At 45.2% G+C, this 24077-nt stretch overlaps 1 protein-coding gene across 2 annotated transcripts in view; it reads right to left on the minus strand.

The window, feature by feature from the left end:
• The window catches only part of TMEM184B (transmembrane protein 184B), a 30966-nt gene that overhangs the window by 1803 nt on the left and 5086 nt on the right, over positions 1-24077 (minus strand). For both annotated transcript variants that reach the window (XM_075077133.1, XM_075077124.1), the window contains exons 2-8: positions 12779-13041; positions 10108-10273; positions 6591-6681; positions 5986-6061; positions 2779-2870; positions 2311-2480; positions 885-1079 (exon numbers count right to left, since the gene is read on the minus strand). In XM_075077133.1, the coding sequence (XP_074933234.1) occupies positions 885-1079; positions 2311-2480; positions 2779-2870; positions 5986-6061; positions 6591-6681; positions 10108-10273; positions 12779-12979 (991 nt within the window). In that variant the 5' untranslated portion in view covers positions 12980-13041. The remainder of the gene's footprint in view (positions 1-884; positions 1080-2310; positions 2481-2778; positions 2871-5985; positions 6062-6590; positions 6682-10107; positions 10274-12778; positions 13042-24077) is intronic.

Here is a 24077-nt window from a genome sequence, read left to right on the forward strand (position 1 = left end):
TCAGGGACCAGTGGCCAAAGCAAGGGAAGAGATAAAAGGGAGAGGAGAGAGACAGAGAAAGAGAGAGAGAGAGGAAATAACAAGAACTGAACAAGACCCACTACCAAAACATCCCCCACTGTACTGGCCAGCAGTTTACCTTTTCATCACCCACACATCTCATCTCCCCCAGCTGCGACCACTGTCCTTCCAAAACATCTGGGGCTGGCTGGGACAGAGGGATAATCTACATGAACACTGCCCAAGTGCTGCTGTCTTCCTACACCTCAGCACAGACTCTCCCCAGCAGGAAGGAACCCCTTTATTTGGAGAACACTGAATGTACTTGCATAGACTAGACATGAGAACCCCCTTTCCCCAGAGGTAACATCCACCTCCCTCTTCCCTGGAATAGGACTTCTAGCAGCCCAGTCCTCACAAAGTCATTACAGGAAGATCCTCCTCCTCCAAGCAAAACATATTGTCAAAGCACAGGCTCATCTTCCTGAGCCAGATTCAAAACAGAGCCTGTTTCAGGCCCTGTCCCTCCTGCCTTCAGTCTGTTGCACAATCTGGAGCAATGGAGTTCCCCTGTGGGGAGACAGGAAGGAGGACAAACCCACTCTACCAAAAGGATGCAACTTCTTGCAGCCCTCAGGTCTGCAACAAGCTGTCGTGGGTGGCATACTGGGGAACTGAAAAGGGAACAACGCAATTCAAGCAAGGTTTCTGCCCTGCAGAGCCGTTGCACAATGAATCTGTTCAGACACCATGGAGGAGGGGATGTGATGTTTTTCAGGCATTCAGGCTGGAAGTCATATCAGTGTATTGGCTGCCAGAGGAACCAGTCTCCACCCAGTCTCACTACCAAACAGACATGCCATATGCACTGACATATTTCCTACCTTGGGCATCAAGTCTCTTGTCCACATACACCTTGTATGTGAAGGCATGGCGCAGGGCGATGGCTGCAAAGAACATCTCCACGCAAATGATGAAGTCCTGATACCCAGCAGCTACTGTGCCTTCACCTACAGACACGCTGGCAGAGTGGATTTTGGGGATGGCACCACACTTCTCCAAGATGGCCAACAGCATCCCTAAACAAAGAAACAAACTCATGTAAATGTGAAGAAAACACTATCGCATACTAACCGTAAGGAACAGAAATAGCTGTCTGTGCTATATGTCCTAAATGCAAAGCCATTTAACACAGGAGCTACAAACAGAACACGCTAGATACTCCTATCTACACTCATCTGTATGACAGAGAAAGGAGCAATAAATAATACAAATATGTTTAAGCAAAGAATGTTCAAACACTGACCCTCTTCTACTCTCAACCGACGCATAATCTGTGGAATTAGCTGCTGCAGGACTTAAGTCCAAAAGGTTAAGAAGAGTCAGGTATTTCTGTGAGCACTTCTGTGATCTCAGCACTTCCACTAGCTAGAGCAAAAACTGAAGCAACAGAGCATATCATTTAAGCATAAAGTAGTTTTGAAACACCACTGCAAGAAAGATGTTTCTCCTTGTTCATAGCCAGGTGGCTGAAGAATTCCAGAGAAGGCACAAAGCATGTGACCAGATGGCTCAAGATAATAAACTAGACAGCTTATTAGTTTGTCTGTAGACAGGGAGGGTGGGCCATACTCCAACAGCCTAAATTCCACCTAACTTCCTACTCAATTAGCCTTTGAAGTGCAACTCAATAAACCTAAGTAGGGCACTAAACAGGGAAATGCTTAGAGCCAATTAGTAAGAAGCACTGAGCTTAGGCAGAATTTCAGCTTTCTGAATGTGCCTCTGCATCATGTGTACATATTCTGAATGTCCTTCCGCTTGTTCAGCGGCAGTTCTGTGGCAGCACACACCGTGTTCAGCCAGCTTGCTGCTTCACATGAATCACAGACATACCATTAACATTTTATTTATAGAGCACTGGAAAAAAAAAGTACTAAAAATTTTTAGATGTGCCACTTTAATCAATAAAATGGCAGCACGCAGATAAAATGTTGGCAGCTTGTGCTTTATGATTGTTCCAGGAATGCAAAGGACTCTTCATCCAAACAGCTGATTTTGCCAGGCAGATATGCGTGTGCACGTGCACATGCACAGGGATAGTGAGGATTCAGGGGCATGGAAACAAAGACAAAAATGAGCAAAACACGTTTCCCAGGGAAAAGCATTGAAAGACTACAAACCAAATATAATAATAACAATATAGAAAGACATTCTGGCTCTTAATCAGCATCTGCTTTATCAACCCTAGTGTCTGAGCACCTGCAGACAGCTCTTTGTGCCTACCAGGGGAAGGGAAAAGCAGCTCACCTTGCCAGAAGGACAGGAATATGACAGACTTCACCATGAAGAACTTGAGGACTGGGCTGTAGGGACTGAGAAGCTCACGTGTGGCGAAGTAGAAAAGGAAGAGGGCATACAGCGCCAGGCTGACAGAGATGTTGTAGATGATCGTCACATAGAGGTAGCCACTGGTTACGCTGGAAAGAGAAGACACATGAATGCCTGAAATTTCAGCATGATCTTTTCCCCATGCTGCTGTCACTGGTGAGTTCTAACACTCTCTTTCCTTCCTGCCCCCCCGCCCCATTTCCCCCTGCCCCCATCCAAGGTAGAAAAAACTTGAAACCAACAGGCTTACCCCTGCCCTCTTTTCTCATGTGCATATTCAACCCGTGTTGTCCCCCTGCCTTCTCCCACAGCCCAGCATACACATGGACCAGAAGCAAAGTTGGGCAGAGAAGGGCCAAGGCTTGCATGCTAGACAAACAAACTTACTCAAAGTCACCATCCTGGTACTTGCCGAAGGCCTGAAGGATGACTGTGCTGATCGCCATGAGGGGCTTCACCACACAGAACTGCAGGGTTGCCTACAGGGATGAGAGAGGAGGAATGAGAAGGCAGGAGGTGCAAGAGGCAAAGTTCCCAAACCAGCACCACAATGGAGTGTCCACTGGGACAACCCAGCAAGGCAACATAATCCAGCCCCAACAAGGAGTCTGACCCTGCCGCTTGCTAATCGATTGTGCTTGCGGACTGCAGCACCCAAAAGAAGATAGAGGAGATTCAGAAGTAGTATGTGTGCTATCTACTTCTCCAGAATGGGAAGAAAAACCTCTCTGTGGGTTGCTCCTAGAAGCTGCTCAGCTGCTTTCTTCCAGAGCTGTTCTTCATAGACTGTGCTGCAGCATATTTATGCACAGTAACAGTACAAAAAACAAAAAAATCCCACGCTTGCTATGGTAAGGACACAGCAAGTTTAACAAAGGGATACTGGGGAAGGGAAGCAAACTTCAATCCACAGTTGCCATAAAACTAGGCAAGAAGGTCCCTGGATAGGAGGGGAACCCAGGTCTCCAAGGAGGAACTTTGACAACTGCCACCGTATTAAGGCATTCTGTACACACAGAGATGTGTGTTGCCAGACAGAAGTTAAGAGCTATTCTGTTGTCACCCACACAACCTTTATTGAATCTCCCCAAAGGCTCTGTGGCACTTGGGATCAGCTGTATCCTTTCTGCCAGTATAAATCACTGCTCCTGTTGGGATGACTTTTCACTCAAAGCCACCCCATTCTTCATCTTCCGGGAGACACTGAACTTCAAGGTCCTAAGAGAGCAGAGGGTTGTGACCTAAAAACATCACCTGTGTCTCCCTGAAGGAGGCTGGAAGAGCCTGGGCAGGTGCTGACCTGCGCACACGTGGGGAGGGCTGTGTATGAAAAGAAGGCAAAACCAAACAGGAATAATTGCTTTGGATACGATGCAATTTGTTAGTGGTCATAAGACTTCAAGGAGATTAAAAACCCCAGCACATGCCAGTTAGTGAGTCACTGTAAATATGTGAACTGGAAAAGGTCAAGCTAATTGGTAAACAACTCCGTCCTCTGAGCTTCCCCTCCTTCCAATCTGGGGATGTTTTAACCATTTCCCTGCATGTCCTATTTTTAGTTGCTTCCCTAGAAGATGCTACAGCATACAGGAAGCACATGGATATTGTGTGACCCGTCTGTGAGGGTCACCAGACACAGACCAAGCAAAGAATCTTGATCAAGACATCTTTAAGGAAGCAACTGTCCAGTTTTTACACCACAGCCACCAGCATACCACCCGACTGCTGGAGGGCTGCAGGCAATGCAGGCAGACTGACTGACCCACAGCAGGCACCTGCCTGAGAACAGCTTGGGGTGGGGGTGAAGATGGAAAGGAGTAATGGTTATAAGATGCAGATTCCTTCAACATGAAAGGGGTTGGAAAGAGCAGAAAATGGACAGGTGGTGGTAGGAGGCAACAGGAGCACTGGAGATGCTGAGAGCAGGGATAAAATGGACAAGGTGCTCCCTTCCAGCATGTTCCTCTTCCTAATCACTATGATGGTGGATACTGCACAGATCAGCACTGAGATCTGCTCTGCTGCCCTTTTGCACCAAGCTACCCAGGAATTTGCCTTGAAAGGTCTTCCTTGGCAATCCTGGAAGTCTAGAAGTGCTAGAAAGTCAGCCTTGGTGCTGAAGATTTCTCACCAAGGCAATATTTAAGCTCGAGCCAAGAAGGACGGAAGTACTTAAACATCCTTTTGCAAGACACCTCCCTCACAGCCTCTACAGCAGAGTGAGCAGCTTGCAAAGGGCAGGCCTGACTAGGAGAACTGCTGCCAGATAGCAGCAAAGCAAAAGCAGAATATCCACCTAAGCCTGAGTTACCACGTGAGCTGGGGATTTGTGGAAGCAGGCAGAATCCGTCCCCCCAAAAGTACTTCTTGTCTTCATTGGTGTGAAAAAACTTTCCAAACACAGCCAGGTGCAACCCATGTGGAGATAACTGCCAGAGGCCGTGGGACATGAGAAGCAAGAGGTCTAAGGGAAATTATTTCTCCAGCACTCATTCACCTCGATGGGTGTTATACGTGCTTATGACATATTTAAAAGTTAAAAGCTAACATTAGGAGCAAGGAGAATAGATAATGCATCCAGTCAAACACGGGTTGTTTAAATGAATCTCCAGAGAAACAAGTGAAGCAGCATACTGATAGCAGCTTAGAAAATAAAGTATCAGGGAGGAAAACAGGAAAGCCACGAGGAAAGAATATGTGACAGAGACAAACAGAACAGAGAAAGGAAAGATGTGGTCCTTTGGAAAAGGCCAATCGTGCTGCAGAGATTAATACTGGATATTACTATGAGGCTGCGTTGTACCTTTGATGTTCCTGCATATTGCTAAAACATAGATGTGGCACGATGGGGAGGAGAAGCCAGGGCAGATCACTAGACCCAGTGACTGGAATTACAGTGACCTGAGCCCTTTCAAAGAACCAGACCTGCTTCATGCTGTCTCCAGAGAAACCTCATGTGTTCATTTCAGCAAGCGAGCAAAGCCTTGAAATAAACCTGCTGTTTCATGGCAGCCAGAGGCGACTGACCTGGGATGAGCAGACGACGACTGTATCGAGGTTTAGATCTCCCCCACTCCCTCCCCCTCGACATACCCAATTCAGCACAGACAGATACACATGGTGAGCAATACTTGGTTGCTCCTACTAAGTGTTGTGTCACGCTTAACCTCCACCCCCTCCTCAACTCCAAACCACAACAGCAGCACTGGGAATTCAGGAGGCTGTTACACAACTGGAGGTGTCTGCAACACAACACAGCCATCAATTTCTTAAAGTTGGGACCTCTGCAATCCAGAAAGGGAAGAGGAAATCAGAATTTCTTCCCAGGGCTAACATCAGATCCAGAAGATAAATTCGGTCTTTTACTAAGGCCTTCCTGATGCAGGGTTGAGTACAAAATGTTAAGATCATTCAATACAAACAAAACAACCCGAAACACCCCCTCTTCTCAGCAGTCTGCAGGCCTCTAAAAACAATATTACATACCCCGTCAAAGGAGTGCTCATCTCAAAAATTTAGGAGTAAAAGGTACCATTGCCATCCACCCACACTTCATTAATTTCTAGAGGATGGCACAGTTCCTCCAGCCCGTACCTGTTTGCAGAACCTCAGGAATCCAATCGAATAGGTCTTTCCCCACAGGCAGCAAGTCCCGTAAACACAGCTGGACCTGAAAGAGCCAACACAAGATGACAGGGTTCAGAAGGAAGATTTAGGCTAGAGTGCAAGATTCCTACCCTTTTTGTCTACCTCTGTAGCAAAGTTGCAGGACTGGTGCTTTCTCCAACCACAATTATAGTTACAGCCATACCCACTTTCAGACACATGTTTAAAACAACATCCTGACTCCACACTCCAATTTTTTTTTTCCTTTGTAACTGAGCAGCATGGGAGAAACACAGATCCTAGAGAAAGCACACACAACCAACTGAAGACAGAAAAGATTTAAAGGAGGAAAAGGGAATAAGAAAAGAAACAAAGGAGTAGGCAGGTGTCCAGAAAAGCTGTGATTCAGTCCTTCCCTAAGAGAATGTGAGCAGCCTGATCTGTCTCAGAGCAGGGTACTGGTAAATCATCACCATCACCCAGTCCCAGCAGACATTTGCCACCTGACACAGTTTTTCAGGGCAGGGATAGAGGCACGGTAGACGAGCACAGGAGGAGGAGAGCGTCATGCTGTAAGCACAATAAATACTCACTCAATTGGTTTCCCTCTGATCTCAGACATGATGGAGCTCTCCCCTCCCAAGTACTCATAGCAGAGGCTGAGAAAGTTGTATATTACAAAGGCTGCAAAGACATCAATCAGAGCAAAATGACAACCAACTTCAAAACAGGTGCAAGTACCAAGAGTACAGGCAACAGACCAAATATTAGCAGCGACTGCTTACGCAGCATCTTTCCCTTCAAAGCACTCCAAATTATTTTCACTGCATTTATCTTCCTATCACAGCACTCACAAGACTATCTGAACTGGAGCTTGGCCAAGGTCCCAGGCCAGTTCCATGACTCATGCCAAAAGGGTCACAGGACCATTTAAAACTGTGGTCAGTCTCTGTTTTACTTGGCATCTGTAAGATGTCATTCTTTAGAGGGTTCCTGTGCATTATTCCAGGACATTACGCTGGTACTAAATAATTTGGAAAAGTCATCTCTGATCCATCAACCATATCTTATCTCCTGTATTTAACCTTTTAGGTGAAGAACACAACTTCTCTCTCCAAGGTAACCAGATGACAGACATAAGGGTTGGAGAAACAGAGGGTTTTTACCAATCAGTGAGACTCTGTTTTCAGGCCTGGTAGAGATTTTTGAAAAACAGGCTCTGTGTTTTATTTCTCCAGAAAGCTGTAATTTCTTGTGTACTGAACAGTCTTCTCCTTGGACCACCTCTTTTCTGCCTTCCCCAGCGACCTGATACAGATGAGGAAGAGCCTTCTCAGACTAATACTCTGCCTCATTTCAAGTCTCTTCAAGGCTCAGTTCTGCTGATACATATAAACTGAGGTGAAGACACTGTGGGGAGGGCTCTCATCCTAACTACAGACATGTTTCCTTTCCGTGGGATCCAAACCCACTTAAGCGTGCATGGAGTAAGCCTATACATGCCCTGTCTGCCACTTTCTTCACTTGTTGTAATCGCTGTTGGACCCTTATATGGTTGTGAGATTTTTAGGGCAAGGACTGTACTCCTAAATTTGTCACATACAGCCTTGGGCAAAATGACAGACCAGGTGACCCTTCTTTCAATGTTATTTTCTATGATAGCCTGTATCTGAACATTTCCTGGAATGCCAACACCCAAACTCTGGTTTTGGCCCCAGGCATTGACATAATACAAAGAGAAAATAACTTGGAATGGAAACAGAAGTCTCAAGGAACTTTGAAATAAGAACAAAAGCCTAATAAGGTACAGTGCTGAGAAGGTGACCTCACCAAGCAGTCAGTTATTAGACCTGAGGTTAATTTTCCCACATGGATGAACTTCCAAAGTCAAAGACAGACATCAACTCTAATTCTTCTACAGGCATCCAAACTATGCCCTGGAAAAGAGGTACTCAGTGCTCCCCAAAATGCTCATAGTCTTAAAGCATTATGTTTATGGCTTGTAGATGTGCCTAGTTGGCAAGAATGCTACAGCACATAAAAGCCAGTGGTATACCTGCTTCTATGTACGTAATTGGGATATTGTTATTCCATCTGTAATCCTCGTTATTGAACAAAGTTAGGTATGTTCACACAGCAATGATTTTGCGAAAGCCTTAATTAGGCAAGAAAACACCAACAATGGAAAACTTATTTAAATAACTGTGGTAACCCCTTTTGCCTGCAATTCAGCTGACAGCACCCAGAGGAAGAAAAGCTGAGCTTTTCCTGTTGTCCTCCAGTGTCCCCTCGCCTCTGATGTGGTCATTACAATACCAGCTGCCCATTCCACAAGCACTAGGGAAGAGATGACATCAGAGGGGAAGAAAAAAAGAAGAAAAAAAAAAAAAAAGAGGAGGGAGAAATGTCTGCCCCTCCATCCCCACAAGATATGAGTGCTAACTATCAAAGTTCACCACACCAGCAAAAGAACTCTTCTCCCATTCCTGATCCACATTCACCAGATGGTGCTCATGACATCAACATAAAAAAAATCTACTAGTGTCAGTGTTACTGACACCCAGGTTTGTACAGAAGCAGAGTCACATAAAAGAGCAACACCAAAACATGCTCCTCCTAACACACGCTATGAAATGAAGTCCATAAATGGCCCAAGACAGCTTTCAAAATTCACTAACAGGGTCTTCTCCCCGTTCCCTATCAGAGCTCGCCCAATTTTGCAACCTAATACCTTCCCAAAAATTAAATTATAAAGCGGATGGCAAGGGAAGGCAGAGAACAAAAAGGCTGTTTCAAAGCAGTCCCCAGAAAAAGCGAGGGAGAGAACCTGCTGACCAAAGATGCTTTCACTTCCACCTGTAGTCTTTTCGCACAGCCCAACACGCTGAGGGGAATGCCGGAGCACGGGCTGCCTCCTGAGCAGATGCTCGGATGTTTGCAAACTCCCTGAGCAAGTGAGGCAGAGCGATACTGGCTGTTGCTAGGAGAGGAGTTTCACAGAGCAGCAGGATTCCTGCTAGACCTACATGCGTGCACAGGGCAGGGAAGGAGGGAAGAAAAAAACCCCAGGCCCAAAGAAAGATGCCTTCTGAATCACGTGTGCATGTTTGCCATCTGCTGCTGCATCTCAGAGCATTGTTGTCGATGTGAAGAGGGCCTGCTGGTCCCTTCAGACAATTAACCTGTTCACATGGCCAGGGGCACCTCTCTGCAATGCAGACCTCACCAAAACAACTGCACTGGTGAGTTACAATTTAACGAGGGAATGGCGATAAACTGTCCCCAAAAACACACTGCTAGAGTGCAGTTTCTGCTGCTGGATGCATAGAAGACTCCTTTCTGGATGAGATCAGAAAGGAATTTTAGATAGCATTTATTTGACAGTAACTATTTCCCTTGCATAAAATGCTAGTGGTACCATCTGCAGCAGATAACTGAAAACGAAGCAACCGGTACCTCATCCTGAATATGGCACCCTGTCTCCTGCATGACTCCAAAGCACTTTACACCTCACCAACACCAGCACGTGGCGGCTGGCTACCCTGTGTGATCACAAAAGTGGCCACAGGATGGGACCAGAAGAATACATCACTAACAAACTGCGCCAGGAAAACAGGACAAAGCAAGCGTCTGGCTGCAAAGTAAGTGCTGTTCCAAGAACCAGGAGCTAACTGACATCTCCCTTTGAACACCCAGCTTGAATCAGATTTTTGGCTTCATACCTTCCTGAAGCAAAGGACCCCAAAAAATCATAAATGTTTTCTCTATAGAACATTGGAGGGAATGCTCAATACATCTTGTCATGCTCAGAGGCCAGCAAGGGAGAAGGTCAGGTTGGACGGGGCTTTGAGCAACTGGATTTAGTGAAAGAAGTCCCAGCCCATCAGAAGAGGGTTGCACTAGATGATCTTTAATGGTCCTTCCCAACCCAAACCATTCTATGATTCTATGATTTTCGGTCACTGAGCAATCCATGGTCAACCAGTCAAGCACACCATAGAACTTTGTCTTGGTGACAGAGATGCTTTTTCCAGGTGCCCAACCAGGAGCCAAAGTTCTCTCAGGCAGAGATCTCCTACCTCCCCCATTTTCTGTCTGACCCCTACTTACCTTCATAGCAGTCCCGCACTGTGCCAAAGTAAACATAGTACTGGTCATTGGTGAAGAACAGGAGACTGAGCCATGAGTCAAAGGCGTAAATGGGCACAATGAAGAGGATCCGAACAATGTAGCGCTGTTCATTTGGGCAGCTATAGTAGCGAAGGTGCATGTAGATCTAAAAAGATGGAGAGGGGAGACCACAATCAGTGGTATATGAAATAGAGAGGAGAAAATGGAACTGGAGAGTCAGCTGGGCCAGGAAAAGCACTCAGTAAATCATCTCTTGATTGCCTCCAGCAGCCTCAAGGTGATAAGCATAAAAAGCCACCCAAAACACTATTATCTTATGGCATCCATATAGCATCCCTTAGTTTGCAGCGAGTAGGAAGGAGGAGGAGAAGGAAGTGGAGGCATTTCTGATCTATTTTCTTAGAGAGAATTAATTTACTGTTATTATCATCACCTTGCCCATAAGCTTTTGTTCATACCTTTTTTCCCCCAGTTATCAATCCCATATTCTTGCTATCCTTTTTTAAGTACGTAAGGTTCACAGCACTGCAGCCTGTTTTTCTCTGAAGAGGGAAGGTGAATGGACTTAAGCGCATGCTTATTGTAAACAGTCTCACTCTCTTGGCAGTTTTGGATGCTTTTGAGACTGTCACCTGAAACAACCTAAGAGAGCCCTTCACAGCACTGCCAAGAGCTGATAAGCCACAGCCCATCTGCAAAAAAAGTGCCATTCTGCATTTTTCGACACATCGGTGACAGCACAGCCACAAAGTTTCAGCCATCAAGTGAGGACCAAGCTCATGCACCGTGCTCAAAGGAACCATGCAGCCACACCACTTGTTCTGTCTGACTGTCCGCACGCATGCCAATCCCTCTAATTCACTGGCTGGGGGGAGCGCAACATCCCCACCCTACCCGCTCCCACCGCTCACACAGTTTGTTAGACATCATTAAATCCCATACCTAAGATGGTTTTTCAAAGAATACCCACCTCCTGGGAAAGGTACTGGCTACAAGCATACCCTGAAGATGAGCACCACTCCTGTAATGGCATAATAACACAGCGAGAGCTTCGGCACAAGTTGCAGGTATGCTCTGTCGGCCACGGAGTCAGCAGAGGGCACATTCTCCAGAGGCAAGGCCTCCATACGGCAACCCTCATCAAGCTGCTGCTCCAACTGCTCAAATTAATAACAGCTAGTTCATTACATATGTGCCTCACGACTGACCGATTTTGCTGCCTGAAGAGGCACAAGCATTTGTCTTCAGCTTCACCCTGCATTTGGGGGTGCTGTGAGGATTCTCCAGGGTCTGACGAAGCATACATTGATAACCTTGCTTTTCCCTCATAAGGGAAAGGGGATTGTCTCTCCCCAGCTGTCTGATGCTCATCTCTCCCTGCAACTTGGCCAGATCTGGTCAAAATCAACTGCAGGGCTCAATATACTTCTGTTTCCTCTCCCTAACCCATGAGGAGTTCATAAAAGCCTCATTTCCTGAGTAGAACAGGTTGAAAATACACTAACGAACCTTAGGGATATATTTTCCTTCTGACAATCCTACTGACACACCTCGCCCAGCACAGGGACCGCTGACACCAGAGTTCAAATGACTCCAAGCTTTGCCCTTGGGATGTCACAAGAGCCCTGCGATCCAAGAGCCTACAAGAGCACAGGAACTGCTGCCTTTTAACAGGACAAGAGCACATTTCAATCAACAGTGTCTTTCTGGCACTGACCTCCATTGGTTTCTTCAGAGAAGGGCATTAATGCCTAACTGTGCAATGCTATACTGCAAAGGAAAGATTTCTTACTACCCTCAGTAGGTGATCAATTTGACAGGAAGATCCATGGCACTTGTCATTGTTACCCAAGCAGGTGAAGCTACAGGTGTTACTCTTATTCATCAGTGACTAACCCATTTTTGAACTTCACTAGCCCCTGTACTCCATCAATAGGCTGTAGTTTTCTAGATCCTAGTCATCACTCTGGAATCTATGGACCAACAGGTACAAAACACAGGTTGATAAATAACAGGGCTTGCGTTTTCCCCACTGTGTTTTTCAGTTCACATGACAACTGCGTGAAAGAGAGGTACAGAACAGGATGCAGGGTTTGACTTGTTCTGGCTCCCAGGACACCTGCCCCAGAAAGAGGGGAGGGGAGAAAAAATTAAAATAAAACATTTCCTGCTACTCCTTTCCGCAGCAGAGTTCAGCCTGTGGAATCCACTGGCACAGGAGATCAAAGGAGGTATGTCAAACAACAGATGACCACAATCATTTAGCTAACAGCTGACACAATAACAAAATGGCTAGATTCAACTACAAGACCTGGGAATGATGGCTTGAGATAATACACCTTTCTGCATACACTCAAGAGGCAGCCAAATGTTTCACACCTGCTAGTTTTAAAGAGTTTGCTTCCTCACCAGTCACACTATGGAAAAAGTCTGAACCCAGGCAGAAAAAAGCCTTCATATAAAAGCTGCGACCTTGATCAGCACAGATAATATTAATATACTGACCCCAAAGAAGAGGTCCTGGTACCACCTGAGAGTCTGCAAACCCCCATTACACAGCTGTATCTGGCACAGATATGCCAGGGGATCATATGCGCTCCTCCATGTGGGGAAAAGAAAAGGATTAGAAGTAAAAGTGACAGGGTTTTACCTGATGGCAGGTGATGAGCAAAGCTGTCCATACAAAGAAACCTGAGATGGCCTGAGCAGCAGTGGTCATGAGGAATATGGGCTGCTCCACAGCCGTGGGGCTGCCATCCTCCGGCATCCAGGAGAAGTTGGGAGCCACAGCTGGAGTAGTGGCAGTTGACCCCAATCTGGGGGCTGCAGTGATGTCAGTCATCACTATCATGGTGCCTTTTGGTATGAGGTTCCAGTTGGGATTGCTAGAGAGTCACCCACAAGCCAAGAGACCTGTCAAGGAAGAAAACCAAAACAGCAATTAAACCCAGCTGAAAGGACCCAGGAGCATAACAGTAACAGTACTTTGCGTCTTTCACATGTCTTTCACCAGGGTGCTCACATGCTTTACAGACAGGACCTGGCTAAGTCTGCCACTGCCACCCCTCGTAAGACAACAAATCCTCTGGTACCCAGGAACCTCCATACCACTCACAACACAGTCTTCCTGAGATCATGAAACACTGCCACCACCATTGTCACCACCCTTCTGCAATAAAAATATTTAAGAACAAGATGAATATAGCATTCACCTGAGATCAGAAGGAAGTATCTAAATCATCTGTACTGGAAGATGACAGGCACACCTAAGTTAACAGCCCTACTTCGAACAAAAGCAGTGGCTATTCTGCCATGTCCTACTCTTATGGTCAGTCTGCCAGAGTCTTATGGTTTCATCTGGAAGGTAGCAGAACAAGCAGCAGCAAGCCACAAGAACATGCACCACGAAGTGTCACTGCACAGCAAGGGGGAGAGAAGAGCATCCTTATTCCTCCAGCAAGCAATCCCCACCTCTCCTACTGCCATTTTGAAAACCACACTCAGCCCAAAGCACCTTCGTTGGAAGGAAACGCCCTGAAAGCTTCCCTCGCTAGAAAGAACATGAAACTGGTATTTTACCAAACATTGTATGGTACACTTAGCCAGCCTGTCATTAATTCTGCTAACTTAGCACTGTTTTCTGCATGACGTGAATTTAACCTGATTGGCTTTTAAAAGCCAGTTGACCCATAAAAATACACCCAGAACACAAGGATATGCGAGATTTCAAAGCAACTTGACCCTGGGTAATTTCCTGGATGAAAAGCTATTTTCTTTCTAAGGAGCAAATTCTTGAAGGTCTAAGATCTAAAGCAGCTATTATTTTCAGTTTGGTTGTAAGCAGGCTCTAATGTGACCTCTGGATTGGAGGAAAATAATCCACTTAAACCAAGAGCACACGCAGGCAGCCTTTGGTTCTTTCCTCTAGAAGAGCTTCTTCTGATGTGGTCGCAGTAAAGACATAGTTAACAAGGGGAACAGCATAATACTGCCTCCTTCTGATAACCTCCTAATAGTTTTCAGGATACCCTTTCTGTAAAAGCACAAGACATAGCTCTTACGCAGGCCTTTAAGATCAGCAGATGGAAAAGGCTTTAGAAAGGCCAACAATCCATCACCACAGTTTACAGCTGCGGCAGGGAAGGACACGTCTGTCATCTACTGACAGGCACAGCAGAACACAAAGGAGAACATACATCCACAGATGAACTGCCCTAGCCCTGCTTCACCTGAAGCCACAGCACAAATCTGGGAACAGGCACCCAGTAAAAGCAGAGGGCCAGGATCAAATCACTTCCACATGCACTCTAAGGTGTGCAAACAGTCCCCTCCAGCACACGCTTTTCCAAACCACATGCCTGCACCAGCAGTGCGCAGCACTCTGATGTTACTCACGCCACATTCCACCTCATTTCTGCTTTCTTCTAAAGGGGGAAGAGAATAAATACAAATCCTGGGAAATATCCAGATTTGTTTAAGCAGATATTACCTTACTATAGAGGCAGCTGCACAACTGTTATGATTTAACTTACAAAATAATCATCAAACTTGGCTTTTCTTCATTCTTTCCAGTTGTTCTTTTTCTAAAATATCCCTGCTCTGAGTTACAGTTTTCCATAACTGCATGTACTGAAGGGTAATTCCTTTCCAGTCCTGATGAATACAGGAAATTTAACTGTTAAGTTTTGAGTTTCAAAGCTTACACACACACATTACATTATCTATGCTATATCTAAAAATTTGCAGAGGTGAGGGCTGGATGGAGATGTCACAAGGTAGCAAGGTTTTTATTGCTTTGAGAAGAAAGGGATTTCTACCCAAGTGACTTCTGAAGTAACTGAACACTCACAGTTCTGGAAGTGCTTCCACCAAGCTCAAAAAGGGCACATCTAAAATGAAATCAGAGCAGATGCACCTGTGGTTAACCTAACTCTAAATAAAGTCCAGCCAGCTGCAATCCTGCACATCCCAGTGCACTTTGGGAACTATGCAAGAGAGGAAGCTGCTAAGCCCTTCCTAAAGTTCATGGGGGAGAGGATCTCTACTGCAGACCACCAGTGGCAGGAGGAACAGGTCCTGCAGCTCCACACTCCAGTTAATCAAACCCTACCAACAGTGCAGACCCCAGTGCGGTGCCAGTAACGTCAGCAGAACTGAAGATTTGAAAGGGAACTCCTCTGCTTCCCTGCACTCATTTTAAAAGAAGCTGAAACAGCAAAAAGTGATCAACAAGCATTCTGACATGACAAGGGTTGTGTATTCAGAAGTGAGGACACTTAAAAGTTCAAGTTGTATATATAACCTTAACACTGCCCCCTTGTGATTATACATCAACTGTCATTAATTACATGATTATGCATCATTCTTCACCTAATCCCCTTTAATTCATAGTCATTGAAATTAGTAACTCTTTCCAGCACTGTGATCTGAAAGAAAATATACAAACCTTCTTAACCAGGGCTCCACTTCTCCAACCCCAAAACCCAATCCACCTCACCCATGAGCATCCTCCTGTTCCTCAGGGTCGCCCCTAAGGACAACTTTTTAATCGCATGATGCTTTATTGTTGTAAGCATCAGCTTGCAGTTCCTTCTGCTTTCTAGTGAAACACGAAGGAACACTGTACACCCGAGTCTGCACAATTAACATATACCTTCCAAATTATCCCTTCTAATCTCCTGAAGTCCCATACACCATTGCTACAGTTACAGGCATAAGCAGTGCACAAAGCTATCCTGAAAGATCTCTCAAACACACTGTTACACATATAAAGATCAATAAAATAACAGGCCACCAGCGCAGAGCCACACGAACTTCAGTTTCTTCAGGCCTCATCACCAGCTTAATTCTTCTGTGAGTTCAAATCCTTCAGCAGTGTGAGTGGGCAGGGTGTCGTCTAAAGTACCAGGGGACATTTCAGCTGAGCAGCTCACTGCAGCCTTTCTTCATGGTGCCAGGCAGGAGGGCTGGGGGCTCAAACAGCATGGTACCTGCACACATCAGCTTAAAACACTCTTCCCCCACCCTGCTGCTTTCACTACCATGCAAAGGTGCTGCTGAAGGGTCTTCCAGTGGTAGATTGCCTCCAAAGCCTACCCTGGGGCTGAAGCTGTAAGAGCAATTCTGTACTATATTTAAGAAATAGATAATAGCACAGATGATTGGAGCCTCAACCAGGTGAGTGGATTTCAGCTCATTCACTACCACCAGCTCAGTCTACCAGCTCCTCTTTTGCCTTGTTAAAAAGAGCATCATGAGGGCAGATTATGGCAACTCTCTTCATAGGCCTTGTTTCTGAGATGCCTCTTCCCCACCATGCAATGGGACACAAGACCAGCACATAATTAGAACAGGCTTCCAGCAAAGGTGGTGCCTGGGAGCACGTCACAGCAAACACACTGCCTTGACAAGCTCCAGATCAGGCATCTTGGTGTAAGCATCTTCCCTCTTATCTGACACAGTGATTGTGTTTTAATTCTTGTTTCTTGGACACCTACCTCCATCGCAGCCCATGTCAGTGTCACAACTGATACCTTCCTGCTTCCTCTCATGCCCACGCAAAAAGGTCCTTTCCAACAGCCACAAACCTATTTCACATCCACCTTGATTTTCTCCATCCTCCCACTTTGCTACTCCAGCTGTGCAACAACCTGACAACGGTTAGGCTGCTGGCTGTGATCTCTTTTCTGTGTACTCCTCCCAGCTGGCTATATTTCCCTGTTGTTTCTTGTGCTCCTTGGGACAACCATCTTTTTGTTCTCTGCCCGTACAGTTCCCAGCACTGCGAGGTACCAAACCATGAGGAAGGCACTTGACATTACCATATGGTAAATTAGGGGCATTTAGAAACCTGAATTACCAATGCAATACAAACCAAACCAATCTAATACATAATAAATTTTGAAGAGTTCCTTACTCTTCTGCCATATCCTGTTTTCTCTGCCCATCTCTTTCACCTCTACCTCATTGCTTCCATTTCAAGGGACAGTGAAGTTACTTGCACACTTACGGTCTCTCTCTGAAGGGCTCTCCTAAATATATGAAAGGAAAACATTTCAACACTTCTAAATTTCACTCTTGAGGGTTTCTCCAACTGACTACCTTGCTCCCCCCGGAGGTAACCTGTAGTATAGCATGTCCCCAACAGGACCGGGAGAAAAGATAGCCAGGAAAAGCACCAAACTTTGGAACTGGAAACACGCACAGAGAAAAGTACATCTGCGTAAACACACAGGGCTTTCAGACATGGGACCAGGTGTACTTCAGGACGGCCACAGGAACCTCAGGTCAGCCTGTAAGATTCCTGTATACAGGTTACATGAGTTTCAGGCAGTGCTTAGGTCTGCACGAGGTCTACACCCACCAACCCCAAACGTGGAAGGCACCCCCATCCCCAATGAGCTGTTACGTGTTCCTGCCTAGATGCCATTACAAGCTATGCATATTAGAGCAAGACAGGACCTTGTATCACTAGGATACTAGCTCAAACACCAATCTAGTATCGACTTAAACCTACCTAAGAGACCTTCTGAAAGCACTTTAAGAGTATTAAGGTCTGCTCTCAATGCAAGCAGAAAAGAAAAAGCAAAGCGTGTGCTATTTATATCAAGATAACTATCCTGATAAAAACCTAGAGATGCGAAACACTGTTACTAAGATTCTTGATAGGGAAGGGGCTCCAACCTGCATGGGGACCGGTTCTGTTAGAGACACCACACCAGTGTAAAGTTAGCGGGGATGTGTCCACGGAGCTTGCATCCACAGAAAAACAGCAATGCAGTAATTCTCTATCAGGAGCAGATTGCCATTCCTCTGTCTTTTGGAAACAGGGGCCTTCTGTCTCTAACATTAACATGGCAGCTTCTTCCACTGAAAATAAACTCAGAACAGTAAACAGAAGGCATGTGGCACAAGTGAAAACAAAAAACCCTCCATTTTTGGCTTGCGTAAATGCATGGAAAATGTTAGCACCAAGGAGGAACTATTTCTACCTAAACAAACAAATAGGTAAAACCCATGTCTGATGCAAAAAAAACATTGTAAGAGGAGGGAGGAAAGGTTCAAGCTTGGTCCTTCAGTTCCTGGGGGTACTTCTGAACACATACTCAATCACAGAATCTGGAAAAAGTGCACTGTCTGCTCTGAGCAAGACCCGCTCCATTGTGCTGCCGGTGACAGCGGGCTCACTTTGCCCCAGTGTCGGTAGGAAAAGAACCCTGAACAACATGACTCCGAAGCCGTTCTCCACCATCTGCAGATGCAGTCTGTGTTTTTAAAATAGATCATCTCCTCTGAGGCTAAAAGTATTTCATTTCTAAACTGCTGAGAGAGCAAAGAATGATACACAAAGCTATCCCATGAAAGAGTCTTAACTGTTAAGCCTCCTTCTGCTGTACAAGATATGATCCAACACAACATGCATGACCTGGCTGCAGGGTTCTCCTGGAAAGCTACAAGGCAAGAAACTGCTCTTCCTTAAAAACTACTCCACGCTTACTGTAGTGTCAAATACCCATCATGTTGAACTTTGCTTCTGTTAAGATACCACAAAACCATTTTCCACTCCCCTCTTAAATTCTTACTCCTCCAAGAGTTTCTCCATTAAATTATCCTCATTCTGGACCCAAAAAGACCAACGCAAAAGTGCTATGTAGTAGGTGATTTAAAGTCTGAATTTTCTGCGTCTATTAGGACACAAGCCAGAGCTTTACATTAGTGAAAGCAGGAGCTTTATGGTTTTCAGAATGTCCCCTAGACTTACAAGGAGTTCAACAACACATGACAAAACAGTTCAAGGTTTATTTTAGACTATTTTAAGAATGCCTAGAATTACCAACTGGGATCAGCTCTTTCCATTGTGCTAGGTATATATTACAAATTCATAATTGTTTTAAGGTCTTTTCAACCCCCAAAAGCACAGCATCACCAGCTGATCTGTCAAAAGGTAGGAAAAGGAGGAGGTAGAGGGTCAGGACAAAAATAACACTATACAATAAGAGAATCACTGGTGCAGCTCAAATCAGTGATAGCAATAAAAGCAAATCAAATGCTTTCAAATTTATTACTTCTTAAATTGCTTTTGCTCTCTGGGGTGGCATCTAGTTTACTTAGCTGAGACATGAAAAGGTCCCAGCGGTGCATTTTTAAGCTCTCCAATAGCATTCCTGAAACAATCTGTGAGTTAAGTATGTGACCCGGCATGCAATTCTCACTAGTGCAACCCATTTACATTTTACTACTCATGCTGAGCAAAGTCTTCTTAACATCAAGTCAGTGAAAGTCACCCCACAGCACGCACTTTGTACACATGCACACGTACGTAATTCCAAACAACAATGCTGTGCTTAGCTAGAAGACAGGCATTTGACAAGATTTACAGAAACAGGCAATGATTGAATCTGTAGTTACTGCGCTTCATACCAATTTAACAAACATCTACTCTCTCTGCACAACAAATTCAGATCCAAATGCAGTTCTTCGCAATGTTATTTCTCCAGAGGTGTAAGCAGTCTGAACGCTGAAGAGATTTTGCCCAGTCAAAATTTTTAAAACAGCTGTCAGTACATTCAGTGAAACCAGAGAAAAGTGTCACTGGGACACAAAACTAGTAGCACCAGCACGAGCGGAGCAGGATGACCATTAGCCTCAGAAGCAGAAGGCAGAGGAGTCAGGCACCTTGGAGGACCAAACCACAGGGGAAGGTACACACCCACTAAGCCACATTCAGGAGATGATCCGATGCCTATGTACACCTAAGAGCACGCTGTACACACAAACAATTTAACCTTCAACAAGGCCATGCAACTTCTTTTCTCATTTTAAATAAATTAAACAATGAGAATACCACAAAAACCTTCTTCGCTTCCCGTTCACACAGCCCCCGCCCATTTTGCTAATCCATACACAGTCATCCGAAGGGAGAGCAGCTTCCCCTCCCCATGATGCACCCATTTAAAAACTCAGAATCAACAATAAAACCCTTTTACCCTGAGCTGTGCACTCTTCTTTCCAGAGTTTTTTTCTGCTCTATTAATTTCTGTTGTCTCGCTGTACTCACATAGCCCTCCTCCCCCCATCATCCTCCTCCTCCTTTTTTTTTTTGTGTGTGGACTGACCCACATTGCGATAGGTCAACATCCAACATCCAGTCCCTTTTTTGGAAGGAGACAGGAAAAATAGAGAAAGGGGGAGGGAGAGGAGGAGAAGGGATGTTCCTCAACCTTCCAACTGCTCCTTCGAGAGCAGGATCAAGCACACTTGGGCCATGTGCTGCATCCCTTTTCCACATTCCCAGCATCCCCACTCCACATGAACCAGTCAAGCCCTCTGCTCCCAGGAGAGAAACACAGAAAGACTACAAAGATGTTCTGCAACTGGCAGAGGGGAAAGAAACAAGGAGAAAAAGGATGTGTTCTAAACACTTGCGTCCAGCATGACAGAGGAAGTTTGCATTTCACTTTCGAAAGTCAAATCAGAACTTACCCTACCACCACCACCTGCACTAACCCTTCCCCACCTCCAAGGGCCAAGACAGAGGAAACAACAGTTTTAAAATTGCCACACGGTATACAGTTACTCTGAGATGCATCAGAAGTCTAACTCTACAGTAGGATCAAAAGCCACTGACCTTGTGGCAGTCACACATGAAGGGAGTTTGGTTGGTTGGTTTTTTATATTGGAGCATACTTTTCCACACAGAATATAACATACAGAACCTATCAGATCCATACTTAAATTTAGCAAGTAAATGTGTTGGAAGAAGCCAGATTTCTTACCACAAGCCTAGGCAACTGTGCAGCAATGCATAGAAGGGAGACGGCACATCTGCCTTCCCTAGCAGTCATTATCTGATGCAAATATCTAAGAGTGATGAGCACTGCAGAAGTAAAAACAGTGATTCTCAACAAAGCACCCACAGCCACTCACTATGAAGCCATTCTGTTATGGCTAAAATAACATCCTATCTGCTTATTTTTGTTTGTGGGTTGTTGCCTTTTGTTTTGCCTTTTTTTTAATCTCTGGACAGTAGACTTTCACATTCTCTTGTTAATTGCCCCAAATCCCCAACTCCTAATTTCATTACTCCTATTCAACATTGCCCCCCCATGCTCTTCTCCTGCTGCATTACTCTATCTAGAAAAATAAATATCCTACAGATGCAGGCTTCTAAAAGCAGAATTAGGAGCTTTGTATTCCTGGACTCCTGTGAGAGGAGAGTTTCTACCACATAAAAATGCCAAGCCCTAGATACATCAGTATTACAGCTTTGCTAGTTAAAGAACAAACCCAGACACAGCACTTGCCTTAAAAGTTACCTCTGGAAGCACATAGGCAGAGCATGATGCCTGGAGGAGGAAATCATTCTCACCTTTGCTGGCTAAAGCACAGCAAGTAGAGACAGCATCAGTGGGAAGAAACTTGCCCAACATCCTCTTCCAAAGGCTACTTATGACACACGAGTGGCTAGAATCTGCTCACCTTTTTGTGATTCAGCATCAAAGCTGACCACAGAGGTTCACAGAGAAGTCGTCAGTACTGTTAGAAGCTGACAGGTGCCAACAGCTACTAAAACACGGTTCAAAGTGATTCTGAAATTCCCCCCTCTCTGTCCCAGAAGTCAGCAACAGCAATGCATTTTCTCTATACAGAAAGGGGCAAACCAAGCATCCACCTGAGAAGGTGTGTACTTGAAAAGAGACAAAACTTCAACCCAATTTTTCCAGACACAGATCAAATTACCCAGTTGGATGAAATTATCTAAATGGGAATTTATCCAAGTAACTTCTAGCTTAAAATTCTGCTGTAAAATCGGTGCCATCACAAAGCCATTGGGGCAGGGGAAAAAGCCTGAAAGTCAGTAGAACTTGGAGGAGGAGAAAGGTCGCTCCCAGCTCCTGTGGGACAACTAGCTGCAAATAGCTTCACCCACCACTAACCAGGCTTTCCTAGCAAAACTGTCAAGAAGGAGACAATGTGGTGAGCCATGAAGAGATATTCACTCTCTTCCAATCTGCCTCCTCAGGTGACTGGCTTGTCCAGGTTCATTTTAAGTAACCTGGACAGAGGCAGAGCTACTTACTTTACTGCTACCTGGGCTATATCTGTGCTGGAGATGATGTGGCAACTGCAGGCTCCCAAGCAATCAGCTCAGCAGCCTCCAATAGCATCAATATCATGATGCTATTCCTCAGCCTGGGGAGGCAACGACAGGCCGGCAAGGTCAGCTTTTAAGGTATTACTTCATCTCATCCACTTCTCAAAGCCCCACTGCTGTACTAGATAACACGTTGCAGTCATTTTCTTTGCTGAATCAGAGAGACCTTTCTTTACCTTTTTGCCACAGTTGATTGGGGCCAGATGTACAACATACCCTGGCAGTGAGGAATGCTTTCAGATTAAACACAAAATTTGAGGCCATGACACCATGCGTCTATGCTCTTGGTCACTCTCCACTACACAACATCTTCAAATAGATGATCCTTTCAGTATCACCAGACTCCCAGGCACTAAGATAATAATAGCAGCAGTGTTCCCATCCTTTCAACCCAGAATCAGGCTTGAGGGTAGGGAGACAAATATCCAGGTACTCTATGGATTAAACAGCCTTCAGTGCTGCAGGTAGAGTACATAAGTTATTTCCCTCTTCAGGTTTCCTGTAAATTATGCCCCTCAGGGGCCATAAAGACATGGTCACACACCCAGCACAGTTACTGGACAGCTTACCTATACACTGCATTTTCCCTGGACACAGCTTGCTCTGTTGCCTTCCCAGAAATGTTACTTACACCATCACAAACAAAAAACCCTGTAGAGGTTGAGCTGATTTTTAAAGACAAGAGAGAACCTGGCTATAAGAAAGTACTCCAGTCCCCTGCCTCTTCCCAGAGGAGGAAGACTCTAAGGCAAGACCCCTGGAAGGTAGCTGCAGTTCACTGCTTCAGCTGGCAGAATTTCACCTCCAAACCCTTCCTTGGGGATTGCTGCTCCAAAAACATGTCCAGTTGCTCTCTCCCAAAGTAGTCCACAAGGTGGGGGGAAAAAAGGAGAAAAAGAAAAAAGACAAACACCAAAAAAACCTTTTCAAAAGGGCGTTTCCAATCCAAGCACTATCATATCTTACAGTTATTTTAGTTAAGTTTTTTAATCCATCTTTTCAGCATTTCAAACTGCTTCCAGAGTCCCAAGTGTTCTGGTAGGGTGTAACATCTTGGCAGGAAACCACTCTTCCACCACAAGAAAGCAAACCCCAAAGAGTTTGGGAAGAAGCGAGAACAGCACACAACGCACACACTGCTTCAAGCGAACAGATGGGCAAGTCAGCGCACAAAACCCAAACACGACGCTATTCTCTACACCACCTCTATTTTCCAGTGCCTCAGCGAGTGCAATCAATCACAAGCTCTAAAACAGAGAAAAGCTTCTGCGCCCAGCCCTGGCTGTTCAATAACACGCAGCAGCTTTGTTAAGCAGATAGCTAGCAGCAGTTGTGTACTAGGAAAGCTCTACTGTACAGAGGTTAAGTGCAATTTCTCTCTGAGGCTGTACTGTTCTCTTGATTCTGCAGACAGCCCAACCTGTACATTCCCCACTGCTTTATAATCTTGGTTTCCTCAATTTTAGCCTGACCACTATGTGAAAACTAGTCACAGCAGTGGCCCTTCAGAATCAACAAGTCTAATTTACAACTTCATATTTTACCTCAAACTTTGATACTTTGAACAACACAACATAAACACCTCCCAAGGAATTCACTGCTCCCACCAGCCATGGGTGCAAGAGCTGAAAGAAATCCTTTGAGCTACTGGAAAATGAAAAAGGCACTTCTGCTAGAAGGAGCAGGTAAGAGCTCATCTCCACCACTGCAAACATAAGCCAATTAAACACAGACATAAAACAGGAGGGGACAAGGGGGTGAAGGATAAGTTCCATCACAGAGAAATTAAAAGGTT

The sequence above is a fragment of the Phalacrocorax aristotelis genome, chromosome 1, assembly GCF_949628215.1.
Source record: "Phalacrocorax aristotelis chromosome 1, bGulAri2.1, whole genome shotgun sequence".
Lineage (NCBI taxonomy): Eukaryota > Metazoa > Chordata > Aves > Suliformes > Phalacrocoracidae > Phalacrocorax > Phalacrocorax aristotelis.